A 19796-nucleotide genomic window follows, 5' to 3' on the forward strand; every position below is an offset into this window, starting at 1 on the left:
TCTGTCCATATTTTGTTGATGAAGTGATAATTGAATAAACTAAGACAGGTCTCAAATGTTATACCCTGTATTTTATACTAGAACAAATTTCGGTTAATTTCATAACAAATTCTCGTCAATGTGGAAACCCCAAATCCATTACTATTCATATACTGGTTTGGCTTATATAGTAAACTCTATTCTTAATTATTATTGTCATAGGTAAAGTGTGGGGCTGAATCCTTCAACTTGCAAATACAGACACCTTTAACAGCTGCTGTTTTCTTATATCGAGCACCTGTTCATTATTTTGACTATTGTGCAGTTAACATCGTTGTTACTATTGGCCATGTTGCCGTTTTTTTTATTGTCCACACCCTTTAAGGCGCGATCTGTTTTTTGTAATCTAGATTTAATGAAAGAACAAGCTCATGAGAGGGCTTTTAGAGCAGGTTGGGATTTCTTATCTGAGGGTGGGTGCTCCCCTTCCATTGATGTATTTTCTCCTTATTTTGAGTGTCTACTAAACTACCAATCTATGTCTATCAATAACCTACCATAGATGCATGCTTTTTCAAACAAAATTGGCATTTTCATACTTCAGAGCTAATTTTTAATGAAAGCTAATTTTTTGTTACAATTACTGAGAAAGGTTACCAGTTTAGTATGCATTTTCAAGATAATAACTTATGTTATTACTATGCTACTATTATGTTATTATTAGAAAAATAAGGTTAAACGAGGCTCAGTAAACCACTAAAACATCTGTCCTGTATTGAATATGGGTGATTTGCATACAGTGGGACAAATAAGTATTTAGTCAACCACTAATTGCGCGAGTTCTCCCACTTGAAAACATAAGAGGCCTGTAATTGTCAACGTGAGTAAATCAGAGACAAAATGTGTAAAAAAAAAACAAAAAAATGAAAATCACATTCTTTGATTTCTAAATATTTTTTTCCAAATTAAAGCAGAAAATAAGTATTTGAAATACCCATGTTGACAATTACAGACCTTTGTAATCTTTTCAAGTTGTCAGAACCAGAACAGGATCAGGACCCAATCGCGTGACGTTCTCACACAAGCCTTTTAATATATGGGAAATGGGGAGTCATGCACGTTAGCAAGCCGGTCTGGCGTGGAAGGACAGGAAGCAAGAGACCAACGAGACCGATTTCAATTGCTCAAGTTGATATCGGACAGATGAGGTCGAGACCGGACAGGAAGTGACAAACAGGATAGATAACGGATCGGGATATCGAAAATTAACAGGAGAAACTAGACGGGAACGAAAACCAGAGAAAATAATAAACAGGACAAAAACAGACGGAAACTAAACTGGAACCCGAAATTAAACAGGACAACAATAAACGGGAACAATACTGTACTGGAGATATCACAGGAAAACAGGACCGAGTCAGAACCCACGTCTTGTCGGGCAGAAATTTGTTTGACGGGCTGACACTCAAGCAAGAGAGCGCTGAGATTTATATGAAGAAAAAGTCAATCTCTCAACGAGCCGCAGCTGGCACCACACAGGCGGGGCCAATTGGGCACCATGGCAACCGTGACACACACAGGCGCGGCCAATTGGGCGCCATGGCAACCATTACACAAGTAGGAGAACTTGCACCATTTATGGTTGACTAAATATGTATCCCGCTCCATTGTAAATAAAACAGAGGCTGATTTAAAAGATCATTTTGATTCCACATGCAAGTTAGAAATCAAACTTTATATTACTGGTGAACAATTTTCAGACTCAGTCCAAGGCCAAGCAAGTGTTTAGGGGGCTATCAGGTTCGGTTGATCATATATTTCCTGAAAATGAACCGATTGTAACCTGAGGTTTTGTTCTGACATGAACCAAAATATTTATATTGATTTAACACAAATATAAAAAGTTTTTTCCAATGGAAGGCAATAAAAAATATATGCGTTTTCTGTCCAACTGAAATTTGGAGAATTTCTAATGCACAGATAAATTAATTATTTAAACAGATAGTGATTATTCTATCTTAAATAAAAGGTAGCCCCAAATCCCTGTTGTCGCACTTCAACTATTAATAAAAAATGAATGCTCAAATACGAGATATCTCTTCAAAATAGCATTCCCCAGGTCCCGAGAGCTCCGCTAAAAGCTCCAGGTCCACATGCAAGGTCGAAGCAGCGATCGGATTAGCATGGATCGTAAGAAAATGCAGAAAACGCTGATTGCTTTTAAATTCAATCTCAAGACTGATTGATTACATAGCATAGTGCAAAGTAACAGCGGCGCTTTATGAGCGATGGCTATTTGAATTTAGTCGCCCCCGGGTTTTTCTAGCAAATAGACAACACATTGATTTGGCGCCCGCCGCCATCATTTCACATTACGAGAAAGACGCTAGCATGTCCGCCATGTATCGGACCGCAGTATGTCTTAATTGAAATGAAATGCGCATCAGGAAAATGAATACATATTTGAAGGTTTTGCGGTCGACACGGGCAACTCGGCCCGAAAAACGAGCGTCAAGTCAAATGCAAATTTACGATATGTTCTTTGCACCCCTGCTAGTCAAATTCAGATTTATTTGTGTTTGTGGGATTTTAATTATTCTGCAAAAATATATTTCTTTCAATTGGGAATGTTAGAGGGTTGATATTTTACTACTGCTGCCACTTTCTCCATCCATTATCTGCACCGCTTATCCTCAGTAGGGTTGGGGGGCTTCTGGAGCCCATCGCAGCTATCGTCGGGCCAGCCAGTCGCAGGGCACACAGAAACAGACAACTTACTCGCTCATTCATAGAGACAATTTGGACCGGAGGAAACGCACGCGGGCACTGGGAGAACATGCAAACTCCACACGGGGAGGTTAAGGTAACTGGACTTGAGCCCTGAACCCAGCCGCCTGCCACTTCCCGTCGACTGAAATGACATAAGAGGGGCTCTTTAAGGTCTCATGACACAACTCAGAATGCAGGGGAGTCATGGGCAATATTTTCTTGGACTTTCTATTAACTCATTGAGTGCAATAATGTACAAATAAAGCGTTGTCCCTGAAGGCCAAAATGTAAAAATACTTCTTAGTTTCTTTTTTTTTTTTTACAAACTATCATTAAGGGTTCGGCATGATTGGAATGATTTCAGTATGATAAATCACCATTAGATAGAAAAATGGCTCTGATCAGATCTCTGTCCACACATCAAAGAAGCTTCCATTTCATAGTCTTGTTTCCTGTGTCCAGTGATTGAAGTGTGTAAGCGTATTGCGAGTACAGAAGTAATAAAGACGTTTGGTCAGAGTAGCAGTGATATGGATAGGAACAGACGTTGAACTCGTCGAGCTTTTCTTTTTCTAAAAAAGATGACAAAGTCTTTTCGTCAACATAGAGGCGGAGAGGGATGGGGTTTTGTGCATGTCTGCAGGAACGCAATGGCAATGAGGATTTAAGTCATGTGAAAACAGTACCGGAAACAATGAGCACTGAAAAGTTCTTGCAAAGTGCATGCATCATTCTTGCATAAATTCAGTGGTTAGCGCGTGTGCGGCACAGTTCTGAGGTCATGAGATTGAACCTTCCTGTGTGGAGTTTGCATGTTCTCCCCGTGCTTGCGTGGGTTTCCTCCAGGCACTCCGGTTTCCTTCCACATTCCAAAAACATCCATATCAGGTTAATTGGCCAGTCCAAATTGTCCCCAAGTGTGACTGAGCGAGTGAGTTGTCTGTCTCTGTGTGCCCTGCGAACGGATGGCAACCAGTTCACTGCCCGAAGATAGTTGGGATGGGCTTCAGCACCCCCTCGACCCTACTGAGGATAAGGGGTGCAGATGGAAGATAAGTGCTCTTGTGTATATGAAAAGCATTGTTTCAAAATTGGAGGGATTTTTAAGAAACCATGTTTAACTATATTTTCCTAAACAATGGTAAAAGCCAAAAGATGAGAGTTGAAGCTTTCTTTTGATATGTCCTATGACTTTATAGCTACAGAACAAAATGTTCTGTAGGCCTTCAAAAATGAGTCAAAATGAGAGAAACGTCAGGCATTGAAAGAGTTGAAGAGAAATTGCTGTTACAGTGGAACCTCGGTTTTCGAACGCCTGTCAGTTCGGACAAATCGGTGTTCGACCAAAAATTTCGAGAAATTCTTGCTTCGCTGTTCAGTCAAAAAATCGGAGTTCGAACATCGGTACGCTAGGGTGCAATGCTGAGCGGCGTACGGGTGTTTTAGCCCCTAATTATGCCTCCGAAGAAGGTCAGTGCAAGCAGGACAGGTGAAAAAAGACAAGTTGTTCGTAAAACTATTGCCTTTAAGAAAGACATAATAGCTAAATATGAAAGAGGTGTACGAATTTCCGATCTTGCTAGTGAATACAGCATGGCTAAATCTACTATCAGTACGAGAGTAAAGAATAAGGAGGCTGTGAAATGGAGTGATGCGGCTAAGGAAGTTAGCGCTATAAGCAAGCAACTGCCGCAAGTTTTGGAAGAGGTTGAAAAACTTTTGATAATTTTTCTCTCCCCACTGTCCACCACAAAGGTAAGAAATCCCATTCATAATCCTTTTTTTTATTTTTACTCGTTCATGTTAGCGTAATCTTTCGTACTGAAAATTACGCTAACGCGAACGTACGATTAGCCTGGGTTAGCTTCATGTTTACGTTCATGGTAAACATTCAGGGTGTTAGAACGGATTAAAACGATTTTACATTACTTTTAATGGGAAAAACGATTTCGGTGATTGAACAAATCGGTTTTCGAACAGGGTTCTGGAACAGATTATGGTCGAGAACCGAGGTTCCACTGTATTCTTGTCACAAATTGTGAGAATAACATTAATCACAGCAATATTACTAGCGATCTGAATACTGTGAAAAAGAAAGAAGAAAAAGAAGAAATCTACAATCTGCAATTTATAAGATTCATGGTATTATCTGTCACATGTTGACTTTCTTCATTTCTGAGTGTCCCTTAAATTCAGTTGAAATACTTATTTACTTTTTTTGGGTGCTTTTCCCCCAGCCCAATCTCACTTGTCATGACATGACTTTCCATGAATCATATAAATACTCATCAAGTGATGTAATACATAAATGCATTCCAGGATGAAAATACACAGATTACTGTAATCATTTTGGGAGTGATAAAGACTCTACTGTTGCAATTTCGCTGTAATAGTTCCTGTAATTTATTCTTTTTTGCCTTTTTTGTCACTTAATAATAAATTCCTGAAATATTTGAGGATATATTATTTTTTTGATTCATAATTTCACTTTTGTCCTCCCCCAGAAATATTATTAATACATTTTGAGGTTGGGGTGTGTCATTGAGGTGTCTTTGAGAGGTTGAAAGTAAAATATTTTCTCTATTAAGTATGTGTTAATAATGCCCAATGGAATTAAAGAGCCATTTTTCCCCTACCGCACATTAGGTAGAAGGAAAGTGGAGGGAGTGACTTAATGCTCATCATTGCAGTTTTTTGTTAGTCTAGCATGGAAAAAAGATGTCTAAGAAATGTACATACTTGCACATGCATCATGAATGTACTGACTAATCCTGCAAACATAATTAAGCCAGGAGATGGCGGCAGAGAGTAATACGTTTTCAAATTTTGGACAGTACCTTAAAACTTGCTTGTCTACATAAACTTTTACATTATCGTTTAATTGTACATTTACGAAGTCCATAAATCATTAAAGTATTCTGTATTCTTTATCCTAATTTGTCCTATAGCTTTTATATAAAAAAGAACAATCATTTTTTTCTCAAATTGTACACATTTTTTTCTGAAATTAGTTTCATACTTCTTTGTCTATTATATATCTATATTTTTTAAAACATTAATATATTCATTATTGTATGTTATCTCTACTTTAGTTAAATCGTATCTGTTATCACCTGTAAAAGTATTTAGAGATTTTTTTAAATTTTTTAACTTTGTACTTTTATTCAATCATATATTTTTTTCTTGGAAAACATTTAGGATATTTTTAATAGGGACAGTGTGTATTACTTAGTGCCTCCTAATAATAAAATACATCATTCATTAAAAAACAATTTTGCTTTATAAATGAGCAACAGACATTTGCAATTATCTTACATAAGATGATCCTCACTTAGTTTACATAATTAACAGCATTTTAGCTGTAGGGGTACCAAAAAACAAAAAATCTTGTAATAAAAAAAAGATTGTTTTTATTGTTTCGTTGTAAAGTAAGTAAAAAAACAGTAATATGAGTTAAAATACATTTCAAAGGGACATTGTTTATTATTTCGTGCCTCTGGTGAAACTGTTATTCATTCAAAATAAACAACATTATTTTAAATAATAAGCTAAAATACATGAAATGTCAATTGTAAAAGGGCATTTTTTAAAAAAAAAACAATGTTCGGTTGAGAAATTTGTATTCATTGTACATAGAATGAAGACATAATACTTGTGGCTACAGGTACCCGAAAAAAAAACACACAAAGGGCTGGGCTAAAAAAAAGAAGAAAAATGGTGCAGTTTGGTCACTTTGAGTCTCCGTAGTTAGTATTCGTCCATGTACTTTGCAGACCTCATTTTCGGTTGCGCTACACAATACAGCGTCAATTAGTGCTCAAATAGCACTCACTGTCCCTTTGAAATTACTTTTTTATGTTTGCTTTTTGATTTCTAGTTGTATTCAATTGTAACTCCAGATTTATTTATCCCTAAAAATGTATTGAGGTTTTTGCTGATCATCCATTTACTATTTTCACATATTTACTCTTGTTCTCCGCTTACTCCTTTATAGTTTGCATTTGCCTGTTGTCCCAACACAGCGCAACGTGTGAGTCATCATTAAAATCATCCATCACACGTTTGAATTAGGAGCCTTGCTTGCGATGACAACCGCCACTTAAATAAGTTCAAACAGGCTCTTTCAATGCTCGCCAGATTCCTATCAAGACTTTTTTTTTGCCCTCTCTCTCCAGCGACAGAAAAACGACCGAAATAAGCTCGTGTGCGCTGGACTGTTTGAGCTGCAGAGAGACTTAATGAATTTATGAGGTCGCTTATCGTACTCGAGGTCAGCGGCTACCTGCCAGATGCTCCCTGACGGCTCGTAAACAAGAGTTGGCACAAGTTCTCACATGCTGCATTGAAATTGAAGTGCAAGTATTTTGATCATTAAAATAAACTTTGAATAAAGCCTATGCATATTATGTCAGTACCTCGATAAAACAGGAACATTTAAAGGGGAATGCACATTGGACAGATGGATGAAACGGAGTCCGACTTACCTCGGTAAGATTTAAGTCAAGTCAAGTCATGTTTATTTGTATAGCCCTTAATCACTAGGAGTCTCAAAGGGCTGCACAGGCCATAGATTATTGCATATTTCAGACTATTTTTACACCATCCCCTGATCTAAAACCTACATGAGGGCAAGAAAAAACTCAAAAACCTCAACATGAAGAAAATGAAGAAACCTTGAGAAGGGACTGCACATGAGGTAATCCCCTTTCCAGGATGACCAGGCTGCAACGGATGTTGCAATAACAAATAATACACAGATATCGTCAATATAAAATATAGGTCATTCATAAGCTATAGAATACAAGTGTGTTTTAAGCCTAAATATAAACAGCTCCACTGAAGTTGCTGATCGAATCTCAGCGGGGAGAGCATTCGACAACACCGGGGCCTTAATGGAGAACGATCACGAGCCTTTGCAGTTGACCACTAAATGTACTTCGGATAATACACATAATGTTTGATTTATCTACTGTTCTGCTGCTAAAGCGCCTGGTCTTGGTAGATAAAAAATGTTTACTTGATTTTAATGTATTATTTTTTTTAACCTGTCCCTAAAAAGTAGACATAGGTTTGTTTATGGATTAATGTCTCTAATGACCAAACACTGTGCCTAATTGTTTTTTGTTACAGCATTTTTATTAAAGATGTATTTTTCATTGTACCAATTTTTTCTTGTGTTTATTATCATTTTCCACATAATTAAGATAACTTAATGCTAAATTTAGGAAAAAATAATAATCATCTGACTAATCATTTAAATAGTCAGTGACAGGTCACTATTTAATTAGCCTTTAATGGCATCTATTGTGTCCATCATCACTCCCCACCATTCCATCCACACCTTCCAGGCCAGGGTTGCTGTTGTCCGTAGATGAGGCAACTGACTGACTAACCGATCGGCACTAAACTTGATAAGAAAAAAAAGTCAGACAGCTTGATACTTGAAGTGTGATAAGCTCAATAAAGAGTCAAAGGCCCGTTGTTAAGACGAACTCATTGAGCAGCAGGTGATGGGCTCGGCAAAGAGGAACTTGAGTGTAAAATCCAACCGCTCGCATCCTTGTGGTGTCTTTTTGCAGTTGAAATTGAAGAAAGGCAATAGGGAGAACAGTCCTTGAAGATATCATGCTGCCGATGTTCTCATTTCTAAATGTCTTTAGTGTTTGATAACTGTCCAATGTCTTGATTTTTCTTTTTTATTCACGACTTTTTCTTTTGGCGGAGGGGTGGGGGGTTTAGGTTTGTTGTTTCTATCCTTAATATAATGATCATACAACCTTATTGGGCAGAATTTATTCACTTTTTTTCCTATTTTGATACGTCCATCATCTGCCGTTTTCAAAATGATTGTATTTTGTCCAATGTTTTAGTTATTACTTATATCATAGTAACTTGCAAACTATGGCTCTGTTTGTTCTTTTTTTCTCCATCAGTTTCATTATTCTTGGTAACCTTCTCATTATTGGTGGTTAACGATGTCATCATTATTATTTTTTTTCATCCTAATTTGCAGCTTTTAACACATTCTCTGCCATGGACAGCTATAGACAGCTAAGATACTTTTGAGTAAGGCTATAGTCGACGGCTATAGACTGCAGGCTTGAGAGTGTTCTCCATCCGAGCTTCGGTGCTGTGGAATGCTCTGCCCCCTGAGATAAAATCTGCAACCTAAGTGGTAGGGTTTTAGCTCTAGACTTAATACGCACCTCTATTCTATGGCTTATGATTGATGCTGACCTCATACTTTTATTTCGCTGTCCTTTCCGGCAGAGGGACGAACTGGGATGAGTCAGCGGACTAGAACCTGGTCTTCTACATCAACCAGCCAACCGAGACTGGAAGCTACGTTGTCGTAGTCATGGACTTCTTGAACAATTTAACATCTATTAACTGCCGGTTTCAGATCAGGGAATAGTGTAAATGTGGTCAGTCCTTTGAGACATTCTGTGATTAAGGGCTATACAAACAAATGTGACTTGACTTGACTGGATGTCATAGGTCCATTTTCGTATTATGTTGGCCTGGAGGAGGATGGCCGCCATCAGGCTCTACTTGCCCAACAGACACCACAGGAAATGGTGCCCCTATGACACTAATGGTTAAGGGGTCCAACCAATTTTGACCTCTAGCTTTTAACTCGGTTGCTACCATATACGCCTACAAACATGAAATAATTGTTTTAGCTAGGCTACCATTGAAACTATAGATGTCAAAGATCCATTTTTGCTAGTTTGCCATTGACGACTATTTATGTCAAATATTCCTTTTGACCAGGCTGTGATTGATGTCAAATATCTGTTTTGCCCAGGCTGCCATTAACGTCTATAAAATCAAAGCTCCATTTTAGTTAAGCTGCAATTGATAGGGATAGACATCAAAGATTCATTTTAGCAAGGCTGCCATTGACAGCTTTGAACGTCAAATAGGCTGTCATAGACATCAAAGTTGTACATTCGCTATACTGCCATTGACGTTTTGGGACATAACAAGCCATTATAGGTCGGCTGTCGTACACAAATATAGATATCAGGGATCGATGTTTACAAAGCTGGCCGTGAATGAGTACATATATCAGATGCAATTCCATGTTTTAAATTTCATTGCAGTATAAAAACAAAAAAACAAATTTGGCAAATTGTAAATATTTTTGATCCCATTTTACTAGGAATGCACTTACAAAAATAGATAATTAGAACCAAAATCCTTAGAATAGACCTGTTTTCTTTACTTTGCCTCCCCTCCAAATGTCAAAACAACTCGTCCCCTGAAAGAGTCCCTTGGGGCTAGTTAGAGCAGACTGCTTCATAGGCACCGAAGTGACTTGTGCAATAATGACTGATACGTTTTTGTTCTGAGACATGAGAGGATTTTTCAGCATTCACGTACCCAATACCAATATAATCAAAGAGTGTCATTGCCTGAGAAACCCAGTGAGTTTGCTGGGTAGTATTACATAAGTACCGACTCACTTGATTTGGGAATGGAAGGGAGGAGCTTCTTCTGTGTAGCATGTGGTTGTAAACTTCCATTGTAAATAAATGGCTTTTCCAATAGTATGGCGATGATCCCCAACCCACCCCCATGACCTTCATGACACCTCATACTCAAACCACATGATCGATCCCTACAGTAGTGATGAGCTTCAACAATATTATGAGATATTTTGTCCTAAAATGGATGCCTTAAGTCAGCAACAAAGAAGGGGATGAAAAAATACATGAGGTGAATGTACCAAATATGGTTGTTAGAGCAGACGGTGCTTGCACTATGAACTCATGCTCACTCGGGCTTTAATCTGCAGTCGTCTTAAAGTGGAAAAATTCCTAAATTCCATCCGTGCGAAGAAGGACAAGATCCCTGAAGATAAAAGGCCTATAAAAGGATTTGGGAGTACTCTTAGGGTAACATCTAACAGCACATAAATAAGTAGTTAAAATACAGAAAGTGAGAGATCTCTTCTTCATCCATTTTGATTGGCAACCTTTCCATACATACAGCAATTATTATGAAGCCTTTTGGGATGATTTGCATAAAACATGCACACTTTGCAATAGGTAAATATATGAAACATCGCTTGGAAACACTCCCAGGAATAAATAATTCCAAATAAAGTTCAGAATAATTAATAAATACCACCCTTTTTTAGAGTGATACCATAGCAGATGGCTACCGATAGCTCTAATTGGGCTATTTTCTGTTGAGGACTAGGATGCCTAAAAGTATAAGCAACCTACACAGGTACCCACTGGTACTGTAGTAAAATTTGGCTTGTATTCGTAATGGTACTAACACAACACTATAAAAATGTATTTTTGGTCTGATGGAAGCAAACATGTCTCTAGCAATAGAGATTAATTAAAGGAGATCGTTATTTTTTATGATAAATATTCAGTTAAAATAGAAAAGAAAAAAATACAGAGTTTTACCTCACATTAAATAAAATGTCAAATATAATTCGAGTTACTTTGAGGTTCCTTTATATTGACCTCAAATAACAATAACAGTTGAGCTTGACTTGTTCCTCATATTAACCTATCACCAATGATCTTTTGTTATGACTGAATTGTTTACTTTAACCAAAATAACAAAAAGTAATTCATGCAACATCATGTAGTTGGCAAAGTTAAGATAGAGAGGTTTTGTTTTTAACTTCATTTTACACTTGTATGACAGGTCTATAAAACTGATCTCTCAATGAGCTGCAAACACTTGCAGAAGCTTTTGAATGCAGCAAATTTGGGGTTTTCTTCCTGTTAGTAAAATTTCGGATTTATATTGTCACAAATTGTAAATCTTTTGTTCTAATAGTCATCAGTGCCACATGTGTTATAGGCAAATGTGTTTTTACTAAGGAAAAATGATACCAAACGAACCCTATTGCTAAACAATTCAGCAGCACTCACCACATTGTAGCAGGCCTTGCCATCGGAACCCGTGAAGTGATACGGGTCCACTGTGTTGCATTTCTGCATGTACATGCGAAACATGTTGTTCAGGTGCTTGATGCTCATGACGCAAATGGCTGAATTGGCAGTGGGCTCGCTGGAGTCAGGCTTGCTGCGGGCGAAGGCGGCAAAAAGCACGTCGTCATCCTCTTCCACCTTAAACAAAAATAATATTTTTCAACTTGAAATCTTTATAAGAAACATATTAGACGAAACTTGGACGTAAGTCTTTAAAAATGCCTGGAAATATACAAATAAAGAACTTAATAAATAAACATTAAATAAATAGAAAAATGTTTGAATTCGTTTAAAAACAACTATAAAATTATCTTCAGTTGCCTAAAATCAAAAAATAAAATAAACTAACAATTGGAGTTCAATTTTGACCTTAACTATGAATCAACCTAAATATATTGTATTGTATTGTATTTATTTATTCAGCCAGTATAAACCAAAAACATGATATATACAAAAAAATCCTTTGACACGCGAACACTCAATAATGATAAAATAATAGATTTAAAAGAATGAAAAGAATAGAGTAAAAAAGTTATTGTAGTGTATAATACAAGGTAATTATATAGAATAGTTTAAAAAGAAAGAATATGTACATAACAAGACTAGAGTAGAATAGGTCGGAGGAACGTCGTTGGCATAATAATACTATACATAATAACCTAAATCAATTCCCGTTGAACATATGTGGATGTATTATGTTGTACATACTATATATATGGATTGTATATTGATCTATTATATTTTATGTAGGTTTCAGATGGCGGTCTGTGCGGCACTTGTTGTAATTAAGCACTGTACAAATAAATGTGACTTGACTTTTTAAATTTAAATTTGAATTTAATGACTTCAAAATAGCAAACATATCCAGAAAGGATTTCAAAAATTTAACCAATGTCAAGATTTGTATGGAAATGCCTTTTTATTTAACTAAAGAAAAATACAAAACGTGATCTTCTTAAAAATCCCTTCATTTAAAAAAAAAAGTTGTAAATGTGATTAAATATTACATGACAACCCCAAAGTTTCTAAATGATCAAAGTACCTTAAGGTGTCGCTGCAGCTCCACGTCATCGCCCACCTTAGCCACATGCGCCGCCTGCAGTAGGTTGAACACCTTGTCGTCTTGGGCCGAGCGCCGCCGCCTCTTGTCCGTACTGATGCACTCTAGCGGCATCTCCACGTAGCGGCGGATGACCAAATCCGATGAGCACATCCGCACGATGCGTGTGTGGAATGCCGGCGAATCCCTGTTCACTTGCTGCACCGTCAGAAAGTACGTAAAAGGCCCACTGTGGAAGGAGTGAACGTAGCGCAGGTAGTACTTCCCCCGAAGCGACGGGATCAGATCCATGTGGGACAACCCGGAGAAGAAGGTGAACCCGTCCTGGCTAGTTTTCATCTTTCTCAGGGAGAGGGTGCGGGGCCGGGCAGTGTCGTTGGCTGATTTTACAGTAGTGGGAATCTCTGAGTTGCCCGAAAAGAAAACGATGATGTTGCTCTCCACGCTGAGTACCCGCGAGCCTGATTTGCCCACCACCACATCGGCGTCGGCTGGCGTCCCCCTGCCGAGGTTTACCTTGTCGGCGAAACAGTATACATCTTCGTCCACGGTCTTGGGGCTGACGTCATCATCCAGTACATGGCGCCGGCACACGCCGTTGTCCGCCGAGCCGCAGCTGTACAAACCTTTGTCGTACATCTTTTCCACCACCAGGGCTAAATTGTGGTTGTCTACCTGGCCGAGTGCGCCGCCCAACCCACAGGACTCGTTGGCGAAGAGAGGGCCCGTGCGATACTCGGACAGTTTGGTCAAGTTGGGTGCCAGCGCGTAGATCCGGTTGACGGCGCCCACATAGACCACGCCATCTAGGGTCACCATGTTCTGGACTGGGAATTCGGCTCTGAACGTCTGTAGGCTGTGTGCCAACGAGAGGTTGACTTTGAATGACTCTGGAGGTTCGTCGCAGCGGCCTTTGGCGCCGGCCCAAAGCGTGGAACACCATAACAGCCAAAGGGTGTGCAGCGTTTGCAGGAAGCGAGGGCTCATTCTGAAGACAAAACACATAAATGAGTAAATCACAAGAATGCTGGGTGGCAAAATTAGAGCAAAAAGGTGCACTGCAGAGAACACTTCATTTGCTCGGAAAAATCAAAAATGATCCTTAAAGGGACCGTGTGTAATATGTAGTCCCTCCTAGTCGTACAAGAGAACTTTCATTTTGTAAAAACACAAACAAACATTGTTTTAAATACTAAACAAAAATACCTGAACTATCATACCAATGTACATTTTTAAGAAAAATCATAAGAAATTTGTATTTCTTCTACTTTGTAGAATCCCTACCTAAGGTCACTGCTATGTTTGTCTGGCAACCTTATTTTTATCTTTTAACATGAGGATACTGCTGGAAATGTGAATTTCCTTACGGGGATGAATAAAGTATCTATCTATCGATCAAACTTGCTGCTCCACATTAGACGAAAACGGTACCATCTAGTGGTCAAATTTTACACAGAGGGGCTTTAAAAAGAGCAATACTATCTGGTTTAAGATGTTTCTCTTTTTAGGAAATGTGTTCACTCACGTCATGAAAATATCAATTCAAAATTAGTTTAATTTTATATTTACTGCCATATCAAATAATCTAATTATCTAATTATAACTGATTTGAACCATAGAAATAGATCCATCCGGGGAGAACATGCACAGGAAGGTTGGTAGCTGGATTTGAACCCATGACCTAAGAATTGTGCCGCACACGCGCTAACCGCCGTGCCGCCCCCTATAGAAATACAGTATATGTAAAATAATATATTAGTAGAATACCTATGAATTTCAAAATGATTTTACCTTATAATTCCAGGTAATAAATAGAATTGTTTTATGACATATTTTTTCATTAGACAGACATTTTAACTTACTTTGTGGGAGCATTTATTTTGTCTTTTTGGTCTGCACTTAGGGTCCTTTTTTGCTTCTTTTCTCTGCTCTTTGGACGTAATTTCCTTGAATAATTTATTTAATGCCCTGCGATTGGCTGGCAACCAGTTCAGGGTGTCCCCTGCCCACTGCCCGATGATTGCTGGGATGGGCTCCAGCACCCCCGTGACCCTACTGAGGATAAGCGGTGCAGCTAATGAGATGAGATGAGATTAATTTATTTCATACTTGTTGAGCCCAATATTCCACCTTTCTGTGAGCCATTGGTCTGATTTTCGATTTTCTCGAATTGCTTTTTGAAGTCACATAGTAAAAACAAATCCTAAACTGTTGAAATGTATCATTTTTGAGCATTTTACACTGAGTAAAACTTAAATACAAAGAAAGTGTAAAACACAGTGGTAAACAGAAAAGTGGAATGCAAACTAGGCTAAAAAAAAAGTGCAAGACCAACCGAGTGGGAAATACAACAAAATTAGAACTTTAAGAGTAAATCTCAAAAGGAGAATAACAGAAACTGTGTCACCAAAGACAGAAACAAACCCCCACACAAAAAAACTCAATAGAGAACTGATGTAAAGATGACTAAATGTCTAATACACTGCAAGATGTAAAAAGAGTCTCCATTGTGGCGTGTGACACGCGTGTGGGTGTAAGTGCTATCGCTGGACATGTAGGGGTCGCGACCCACTCAGTCAACCCCAATTTTCCACTTTGTCTTCCACCAAATTGTAATTTGTGGCAGAAAAAGATGTACAGTTTTAAATAATTTGTGGTCTGCCAAAGCTACCTCTCCTGACATCAGACAAACTATGTGATTGCAATGTACTGTGTCTCTGAGTGAAAATGCACAATGGCCCCTGGAATGGACTCTGGTATACTATTACTAATCACAAAAAGTATGGCTTCTTTTCCTTTTTATTATTTTAATACATTCAGTAAAGTTCTGATATATTTTTTTTCACATGAAAAAAATTGTTGATTTAGACACAAGTTAAAATAATTCGAAAAGCAAATGTAATTGTAAAAGGAATTCAGACAAAAATTAACAGTATTTTTCAATTATTTCTAATCAAAATGAAAAATTTAAGTTTAAAAAAAGCAAATAGGTAACATTTTTTAAGAAATTACTTTTCTAGGACCGGTCAAGTCAAGTCATGTTTATTTGTATAGCCCTTAATCACAAAGAGTCTCAAAGGGCTGCACAGACCAATGTTCATTAGTATTGACAATCAAATGTATTTTTAAGATTCAAAAAATAATGTTATATTTAAAACATAGATGTAAATTAACAATATTGTATATGATGCATGGTAAAATAATTCTATGTACAAATGTATAATATACTCTAAATTAATCTAATAATCAGGAGTATATTTGCCAAGTACAATGAAGTGAATGAATGGATACATTTTATACAGTAAATTGGTGACCCCTGCTCTGAGTTCAAATGACTTCCTGGATGCATGCAGCCTTTTGCATGAACCTCTGTGTAAAAGGTCCTATGACACCATTCAAGCACTGTCGTGCAAAAAGACAACTTGGCCGCTGGGAAGCATTATACTCAACTCAATTAAAAGCAAAGAGGCGGGAGACGGACCCTGGTGGGACATGATAAATCACCCGGCGGCTCAATAACGGCACGAGGGATGGGTGAAAGGGGAAGCGGGCGATATGGTGGACCGAGGGGGGGTTGAAGTGGTTTATTGGAGTTTCGCAGTGCTACTGTTGAAGTTTGAGAATGTGCATCTGCGTGCCGACTGAGTTTGATGCGGTTGTGACACATGTGGCGGCGTGGAAGACATCAAAACAAAGGCGAGGCTTTGGCTTAGCACGAAAGACACAGATGGACTCCTACTGTCTGTCTGTCTGTGCTGCCCAAATGGATGTCAAGATGAGTAGGGGCCCCATGTATGCTTAATGTTTTCAAAGACTAGGGGGCCCTAGGCTGCCAATTTCGGTCGTTTTTGTGTACCAGATTTCTTTCAATCAGGAAAATATAGTAATAACATGATAAGTTGATATTTTAGAAATGCATATGAATCTACCAATTAGTAACAAAAAGTAGCTCAAAGCTTGAAAAAGGTTGGAGAACCCTGGTTTAAATAAATGGATAAATGCATGTATACCATACGAGTAATCACCGCAGCCTAGAAAATCTCTTATTTGGGAATGTTTATTGGTGCTAAATGTTTTTGTGCCATTTTTCTTTGCACCATTGTTATGATGCACTATTTTCCATTGCACTATCACAGTGGTCAGCAACAAGCAGCTCTGGGGCTGCATGCAAATGTTTGGCACTCCCTAGTGGCTCCCCGGAGCTTATTCAAAAATGTTTTGTTAGGTTCTTTAGGAGGACGAACATGACAGACATTTTTAACGTATTCCATATATATATATATATATATATATATATATATATATATATATATATATATATATATATATATATATATATATATATATATATATATATATATATATATATACATATATTTATACATATTTACATATATGCAGTATGTGTTGCCTTTCTTACAAGGCTTATATTAGGCTCTGAAATGTTTGCGGCTCCAAACATATGTTGGGTTTTGTTTGGATCCATCATTTTGGGTTGCCAACCCCTGCGCTATTATTACAATTTGTGTACGTTTTCCTGACATTCTTTTATCACATTTTTTTCTTTTAGGTCTTTACACCAGGTTTATCCAGAAGTGCAATGCCTAATCTCATTTGAAACAATGCTCATTAAGTTTTAATAAATACTGTTGTAATTTTCAATTTTAAGCAAAGTATATATATGTATGATACGCAGCCATTCTCAACGATCTCTAATAATAATAGTAAATGTATTTTTTATTTAAGAACTTTTGGATCCAGAAAATACACCTGTAAAAACGCTCACACTGTCATTGTAGCAAAGACACGAAAGATGTTAAAATGTTGCAAACCGAGTAGAGTGAGTCACGCAGAGTACGCAGCGACTCATGCACTTGCATAGACAGCTAGTAATCACGCGCGCGAGTATACAAAACAAAGTCATCAAAAACACGTCGAATGCACACAACAAAACAACAAACTATATATTTCTTATTTTCTTAAGGTACAAAGAAAGATTTGAGTCACCTGTTTGCCGCCGTTCAAATCATATTCCACACGAAAAACTTTTCAAAGTAAGTCCAAAGAGAAGCAAAAAAGCTAGGTACAAACTTCAAGGCTTCTTCTATCCTATTATTGATCTTTTTCTTCGTTTTCTGCTTGTTTTGAGACGATAAAGTCAACAAAGCATTTGTGTTTGGGGGCGAGAGAGGAGTGAGCGCGGATGCGTGCGCGCAGCCGATGAGATGCTGCCGCTTTGCCGCTGCGTGCGCGCTCCCTCGCCTCCCTCCACACGCGTCCACTAAAACCACGCCCTCACTGTAGTGACGTAAACAGGTGGCCAGAATACTCCGCCCCTCTATTGTATTTTGTTCAGGTGAGACTATTTCCACATCTCTTTATATCATAGAATTTTGTTTTGTATAGATTAAAAAAATAATTACTTAAACATTTCACTTAAATCCACTTCCAACAATTTTGATAAATAACTGTGTATACTGTATATTCTAATTCTATATCCATCTATTATCTGCACCGCTTATCCTCAGTAGGGTCCCAGGGGTGCTAGAGCAGAACAGAATATTGTCAGGCACTTTTTGATGTGTAAAAAGTGTTTTTCGCACTTTGCTCTGTACATGTCTCACAATTTGTTGACAAAAATAAGAAACATCTTAAACTCACTAAAAGCAGGCCAAACTTGAGATGTTTTTTTTTAAAATCTCCATTTAAAGGTGGGGTACGTCGTTTGAGGTGTTTTTAAAAATGTGAAAGTTAGTCATTTTCTCTTTTAAGGATGTATTAACAATGCCCAACTGATTTAAAAGAGCCCTCATCTTTATTTTATCTTACTTAGTTTTATCAGAGCTGTTCGGGGAGGAACACATTAGGTTTGAGGAATGGAAGCTGGGGGGAGTGCTGGAGAGTGACGTCATGCTCATGCCCACAATTTATTTTTAAATAATAAGACATTTTGTACCAAAGCGCCTTTCAGGACACGCAAAGGTCGCTATACGCAGAATATAAAACAGTGATGTAAAAAAATAAGAAAACAATTAATTTAGTGTAAATTGATTTTTCTATGTGTCAGTGTAGCATCAAAAAGGTACAAGTAAGAAAAGGCCTGCTTCTAGTAGAGTCCAAACGCAACCTAAACCCCAAGGAAAGATGAAAAAACAAGAGTTTATTCGAGCGAGTCTGAGAAATGCATGTATTTGCATGCGCATCATGAATGAACTGAATGAATCAGCGATCAATGAAGAGATGGCAGCAGAGAGTTACAAAACTCCAAATTCTGTAGAGCTCCTTTCATTGGCGTAATCATGTGTTGTTGTTGGCTGCCAATAATCCTGGCTAACTGCAGGTTTTTGGTCCCAGTTCGCCTTCTATGGTATCTGGCTAGCCTGCCGTAATCATATGGTATATTCATGGCATGGTTCATATTTGTTGACATAATGGTTTTTGTTGTTGGCGTGTGTCATCCTGGCTGCTTACTGCATGTTTTTTGTCTTTAAGCCTCTCATTTTTCTTCCTATCGGTCCCAGTTAGCCATTTTTAGCAGCCGCCTAGCCTGCAGTGTACTAGTTAGTTTAGCCTGTTCGCTTTGTTATTTTTGCCAGTTTGCCACATTTTGGCTGCTCGCCATTTGTTGTACCATTGCTGCACCCACCTGCGACAAAACGCCGAGGCATTCTCCACAAAAACTACCAAAACATGCTAAAACCACTCAAAACAGATTATTTTTACGATACAGAGACGAATGTTAGAAAGTAAAGAAAACCAAAAGTCCTGAAAATAGAAATGAATGCAAAAAGTCGATGAGAAAAACAACACTTTGGTGTATCTGATGATGAGTCGGACTTTAAAGGACATTAAATCAATACATTGTACATTTTATGTTAGTATTGTGTTCTTAGTAATGTTTCCTGATAATAATCCTAATCATGGCCGCGCGGTGGTAGGGCAGCTGGGTTATTGGTGCACAGTTATGAGGTCATGGGAGCAAATTTACCCACCAGCCTTCCTGTAAGGAGTTTGCATGTTCTCCC

General features: G+C 38.0%; 1 protein-coding gene across 2 annotated transcripts in view; it reads right to left on the bottom strand.

The window, feature by feature from the left end:
• met (MET proto-oncogene, receptor tyrosine kinase) overlaps nucleotides 1–19796 on the bottom strand; it is a 99375-nt gene that overhangs the window by 73303 nt on the left and 6276 nt on the right. The window contains exons 1-3 of one of the 2 annotated variants that reach the window (XM_088340422.1): nucleotides 17779–17990; nucleotides 12754–13759; nucleotides 11652–11849 (exon numbers count right to left, since the gene is read on the bottom strand). In XM_088340422.1, coding sequence (XP_088196548.1) covers nucleotides 11652–11849; nucleotides 12754–13758 — 1203 coding nt within the window. In that variant the 5' untranslated portion in view covers nucleotide 13759; nucleotides 17779–17990. Of the gene's footprint in view, nucleotides 1–11651; nucleotides 11850–12753; nucleotides 13760–17778; nucleotides 17991–19796 lie in introns of those variants that run through there. The other variant, XM_088340423.1, reaches the window with a different exon arrangement.

Source organism: Urocampus carinirostris, chromosome 7, assembly GCF_059441175.1.
Source record: "Urocampus carinirostris isolate Australia breed hairy pipefish chromosome 7, RoL_Ucar_1.0, whole genome shotgun sequence".
NCBI classification, from domain to species: domain Eukaryota; kingdom Metazoa; phylum Chordata; class Actinopteri; order Syngnathiformes; family Syngnathidae; genus Urocampus; species Urocampus carinirostris.